Below are 5631 nucleotides of genomic sequence, written 5' to 3'. Positions count from 1 at the left end.
ACACACACGCGCGCACATGCACACACACACACACACACACACACACACACACACACACACACACACACACACACACACACACAACACACACACACACACACACACACACACACACACACACATTCATGCATGCACAAGTGTGTGTGTGTGTGTGTGTGTACATATACAAATCTCGCTACGGGGTTATCTTGAAAGGGTGAGAAATTACTTAAGAAATATGTTCAAACTATATGCTTAGGTGAGGTTTAGGGCATACTCATTAAACACGAGTGCCCCTTCAGTTCAAAAATTCAACCACTCCTTTGTTTTTCTTTGTTACCACAAATTAACATCCCCCACAAATGTTGGGCACCTCATTCCTTGAGCTTAGAAGAATGGCAATAGTCCCTTTCAAAAGTGAAATTTGAGAGAACCCTAAGTATTATCTCCAACACCCCCACTCTCCCACACAACCCCTCCTTGCGGATCATTTATCTTTGGATCCTTAGCCAACAACACAAATGAGAACATGCCTCGTGCACCAAGCATTGCAAGCTTGAAAAGTGTGATTTTTCCTTCACACTTTTGAAGCCTCGCTTGAGAAATGTGAAAGACAATTCACACTTTTCAAGCTTATGATGATATATGTTTGCCTATTAAACACCAAAGTGCACATGTTGGGATGTGCTTTTATGTGGAGATCAACGGCAAAAACTTTGGTTTGGAATTTCCAAACCAAGTGCTAAAAGGGAATATAATATGGATGGTGGTCCAATCCATCTCTTGTCCATTCTAACAATTTATTTCTTTGAGAATGAGTGGTAGCCCTATTTGTTGTGGGAGGGAGTGTGTCACATGTTGGAGAGAATGAGTGTAGCCCTATTCGTTGTGGGAGGGAGTGTGTCCAAAACCCACAATCGCGCAACTCGATGGTGTCTTATTCTTATGGGTGGCATACCCTTTGAGTGAATGAGGTTGGATCTCCAACCTTGAAAACTCAAATTTGATGTATTTATAAGAAAAGGAGGATTTATTAGTTTTGACAAATGCTTCTCCACCTTGTTAAAACATTGAAATTTGACATTAAAATTCCAAGCCAAGCCACTCGAATGGGAAGTAGGTGTGTTGGATAGGCATGGGGAGACTAATTTGGGAAGTCTTCAAAGTACAATAATCGTTAACTAACGGTGACATATTCAACGGAAGGGATTCGCGAGAAGGGCAGGATTCCACCTAAAACATTCAAACATCTTGGCTGGGTGGAGGCGTTGAATTAGGCAAATAGGTTTGTGGGTACTTGAGAGTCAACCTCGATGAATCCTAGTTTGAAGATTATTACTGCACGTTGACGCTGTTGGATGAAAGCTCAAGGCAATTCTTTTCAAAGGGAGGCTGGGCTTAGAAGCAGGAGAGCCCATAGAGATGGTTGTTTTCAGGTATCTCTTCAGTCTTTCCTCCTTCCTTTCTTTCTTTACCTCGAGAACGTTACTTACAACTGAAACCTAACCGCCTGGAAGAGTACAGGATTTATATAATCCTGGGTTGCTAATAGTCTTCAGATTGATGATTAGCATTGAATATAATCAGACGGCATCTTGTATGGGGCCTGAGGCCTGACACAGTCCATCCGCCGTAACTCTTGATCATGATCAAGGAAGCCTCTTGTATACGCGAATGAATTGCTTTGAGCAGTACTATCGCTCCCTTGCCTTTAAAAAGGCTGCCGATATCGAACCCTTATACCCAAACCTTATTGCCACCAAACCCACCCTCCCCCTTCTCTCTCTCTCTCTCTCTCTTTCCCCCCGATCTCTGTGCCCCTGCCTGGAAGTTCGCCAAACTTGCGTATTCTGTAGTCCAAATTCCAATCTCATGTATGTATTAACAATGCATTCTAACATATCTCACGAACTTACATATTAGCTCAATTCACATTATACCTGCATTGATCGATTCATTTCTCAATCAGCCCTCAGACATGGCACCCTTTCTATATTTATACGTACACATGCGTGAGGTGATGATCAATTAAGCCTCTCACTAGTGATCTAATTTCGTGATCAATGGAGCAGTATTCCATGATGATCTTCTGCCGGCCAGCTGCGCGTCAGCATCCGTTAAAGCAGCTGGAAAAATCACAGCTAACCTCCGTGCTGATAGTAGTGCTAATAGCTCTCATCACTTGGCCAAGCCTGATACTTGGAGGTGGGGAACGGGCATACCCCTTGACTAATTTTCACAAGGCAGCCGGATCATCATCCTATAGTAAGTATAGATCAGCACCAGCAGCAGCTGATGCTGGTACAAACAATTATAGGAGCTCCCAGAAAAACACCAGTAATGCTGAAGCAGCAGCATATACCATTAGTGCTGCAGATGCAGGTAGTGGTTATACCAGTGGTGCTGGTAGCAGGAGTAGTAGTAGTTTTGTGAGAGCGAAAGGGAGTCAGTTCGTGCAAGAAGACGATGGGCGTGTTGTGTACGTCAACGGCTTCAATGCCTACTATTTATCGTACCTGGCGGCGGCGGGCGGGCGGGCTGCCGTGAGCCGAGTATTGGAGGAGGCGGCATCGGCGGGGCTGAGCGTGTGCAGGACCTGGGCTTTCAACGACGGACCCACCTACCATGCTCTGCAGACATCCCCGGGACTCTATGATGAAGCCAGCTTCCAGGTATTCATCAGCTCGATTCCAAGAGGTTACTCATAAATATATAAAAGCATATCACGTAGATTCAATAAAAGAGATTTTAAAACATTTTATAGATGCATAAACTGTAGTAGTTATAATAGGTAGTTTTGATAAGTTCTTGATTTAATTCCAAATTATAATTACATCGAACTAATCCCAGTGTACCAATATCGAGTGTCTAAAATGTAATTGTACCACATGGGTTCAAGAAAAGAGATTTACCATTTTTCTCTTACTAACTCTAGTAATAAGAGGTGCTAGTTCCTCCTATGTTCCTGATTTAATCTCAATTGATAATTACATTGATTATCGATTACCATGTAATCCTCCACGCCCACCCTCGACCTAATTGATCTCCCAAGGATTGCTAGCTACTTGATTTTATTCTTAATTGGTGATTGTGCTTTTGTGGGGGACAAGGCTATGGATTTTGTGGTGGACGAGGCCAGGAAGAATCGTGTTCGTCTCATCTTGAGCCTTGTGGACAACTACCCAAACATGGGTGGCAAGCAGCAATATGTGCAATGGGCCAGAGACATGGGCGTCTCTCTATTCTCCGAGGATGCCTTCTTCACAGATCCAACCGTCAAATCTTTCTATAAGAATCATGTCAAGGTTTGTGTTTCTGTGTGTACCGCAGATGAAATCAGTTACAGGCCATTGCAATTTGCTCATGAATCTATAACAGCTTGGCTTCTGATGACTCTGATCATAACCCATGGATGGTCGACCTGATAGGCTGTTTTATCAAGGGTGAACACGTTGAGCGGCGTGCGTTACATGGACGACCCTACAATTTTTGCATGGGAGCTTATGAACGAGCCGAGATGTCCGAGCGATCCATCGGGGGACACGTTATATGTAAGAACGAGTGCATGATCTCTCTTGGACTGAGAAATTGCACATCGATGGAGTATTAATATATTGCCTCAACTATAATAATCAAATCATGGTGTCATGATTTATGTACTTTAAGCACATAAATCAGTAGCAGGAATAATAATTCTGCTTTTGTCCAATTTTTCACATGGAATGTAAGGATATTTTCTATGAAATACCTACATACATGTATATGGTGGTGAATTCCGTGAACAAAATGCAGGCATGGATTGAAGAGATGGCATCGTATGTGAAGGCAATCGATCCGAACCACATGGTGGAGGCAGGGCTGGAGGGCTTCTACGGGCCGTCGACGCCGGCCAAGCAGGCGGCTATCAATCCGTGGGGGGCGCAACTGGTGACCGGGACGGACTACGTCCGGTTCGCCCAGATACCCGCCATCGACTTCACCACCGTCCACTCCTACCCAGACATATGGTAATTAACCACAACTAACAAATACAGACTAAACAATGTTATTATACCACACGGCGGGATTATGGATAGCTTTAAGAATAATAGAATAATCACAATTTATAATACCTGTTATTGGAAAATTAATACGACGTGGGCAGGCTCACCGGGTGGAGCTTCCAGCAGCAGATGGAGTTTATGGAGGAGTGGGTGAGCGCGCACGTCGGCGACGGAGTGCATGGCGTGGTGAAGAAGCCGGTCGTATTTGCGGAAGTTGGGCGGAAAGTCAATTATAATAACAACAATAATAACAACAGCCCTAATGGAGATAGTAATAATAAGGATGATATAAACGTCGGGGAAGGGCAGGAGGTGTACCAGAGGGACGCCTTGCTCAGCAGCGTGTACAGCATGGTGTACGCGTCGGCGCTGGGTGGCGGGCCCGCCGCCGGCGCCCTGGTGTGGCAGCTGTGCCCCGCGGAGCTACGGGCCAGCGTGGGAACGGACGGCTACGCCATCTCCCTCTCCCCCTCCTCCTCCTCCACCACCGCCCTCATCGCCGCCCAGTCCCACAAGCTCCTCTCCGCCCCCACCAACTAATAATAATTATTATTATATTATTATCATTCTTATTACTACTATTACTATTTTATTTCATACCAACAACAACCATATATTTTCATATCGATCGCCACATACAACCCCTCGGTTAGATCTTACCCTCCCTCCCCTCCACCAAAAATATTTTTGGTGGCACATCCCAAAATGCATTCTCTCCAAAAATTTTGGCTCTACCTATGAATCAAGTTCCATGTATTTACAATTTTCTGAAAATTATAAGTTTTGCAAAGTTCAAGATTGTTAAACCTTATTCTACAAAATTTGAAGGTCTTTCGAAAAATTTTGAAATTCAGTTTACATTAAACCCTGTTTTTCAAGCGAACACTTACCTTACCAAACCCCTTTCATTTCATCGTGTACATACACTACAATTTGACTACTACTCGAGGGGTGCACCTTAAATAATGCAAGTGTACTGTGTCTGATCAATAGAACGTCTATTATATTTTATGAAATACTATATTATGAAAAATTTTATGAAAAATACTATATTAAGTTTCTTTTACAAAAAGGTTTCATTTTATTTCTTAATAGTATGTAAGTAAAGCGCAAGTTTTAATACCCTTTGAGCCATGTGGTATAGATGGTTCCTTATAGGTGCACACCCTAAGCTCTACTCATACTTTTTCTAAGCTCAAAATTTTAAGAACATTACTCAAGTATACCTTGTATATCAAGAGCTACTCTAACAAGAACTACATTTGACTTTTGTGCTTTCAACTTCTTCTACCTTTTGGCAAAGTTATTCTACAATGTGTTGTCTTCCCCATTGAACAAAATCCCTTCAACCCTACACTTCCACCACCTTCCACACCCAACAATTTATATAGCTAATAACCAAATCCAACCTTATAAATATGCTACGAACTCATGATCCTAAAGTTTTAACATACAATTGCAATGCTCCCCCCCCCCCCCCCCCCCCTCCAAATAGGAATTATGCATTTTTTTAAAAAGATTCCAAAACAAAGTCGAACAATGCATTTGGTTTCAATGGAGTCAAATCCACTCAAGCTCAACCCTAGTACCAAAGTATGCAATGATCGTT

General features: G+C 43.0%; 1 protein-coding gene across 2 annotated transcripts; it reads left to right on the top strand.

The window, feature by feature from the left end:
- Positions 1 to 1248: 1248 nt before the first annotated feature.
- Positions 1249 to 4812, top strand: LOC148027749 (mannan endo-1,4-beta-mannosidase 1-like). Of its 2 annotated transcripts, none has more exons than XM_087689450.1 (6): positions 1249 to 1415; positions 2052 to 2651; positions 3090 to 3284; positions 3408 to 3530; positions 3772 to 3986; positions 4124 to 4812. In XM_087689450.1, exons 1-6 carry the CDS (start codon positions 1338 to 1340, stop codon positions 4560 to 4562), a joined length of 1650 nt encoding a protein of 549 aa, XP_087545576.1. In that variant the 5' UTR covers positions 1249 to 1337; the 3' UTR covers positions 4563 to 4812. The 2 variants fall into 2 exon arrangements, with proteins under 2 accessions (XP_087545576.1, XP_087545577.1); XM_087689451.1 differs by lacking the exon at positions 1249 to 1415 and adding an exon at positions 1435 to 1853.
- Positions 4813 to 5631: the final 819 nt, after the last annotated feature.

Source organism: Lygodium microphyllum, chromosome 12 (assembly GCF_053477565.2).
Source record: "Lygodium microphyllum isolate KBCC chromosome 12, Lygodium_microphyllum_v1.1.10, whole genome shotgun sequence".
NCBI lineage: Eukaryota > Viridiplantae > Streptophyta > Polypodiopsida > Schizaeales > Lygodiaceae > Lygodium > Lygodium microphyllum.
This window is presented reverse-complemented; position numbering and strand designations above follow the sequence as displayed.

Coding starts and splice junctions, on each gene's coding strand:
- LOC148027749 (XM_087689450.1), top strand. CDS start 1,338: ATGAAAGCTCAAGGCAATTCTTTTCAAAGGGAGGCTGGGCTTAGAAGC. Junction 1,416..2,051: donor ATAGAGATGGTTGTTTTCAG/GTATCTCTTCAG, acceptor TCAATGGAGCAG/TATTCCATGATGATCTTCTG. Junction 3,285..3,407: donor TCTATAAGAATCATGTCAAG/GTTTGTGTTTCT, acceptor TCGACCTGATAG/GCTGTTTTATCAAGGGTGAA.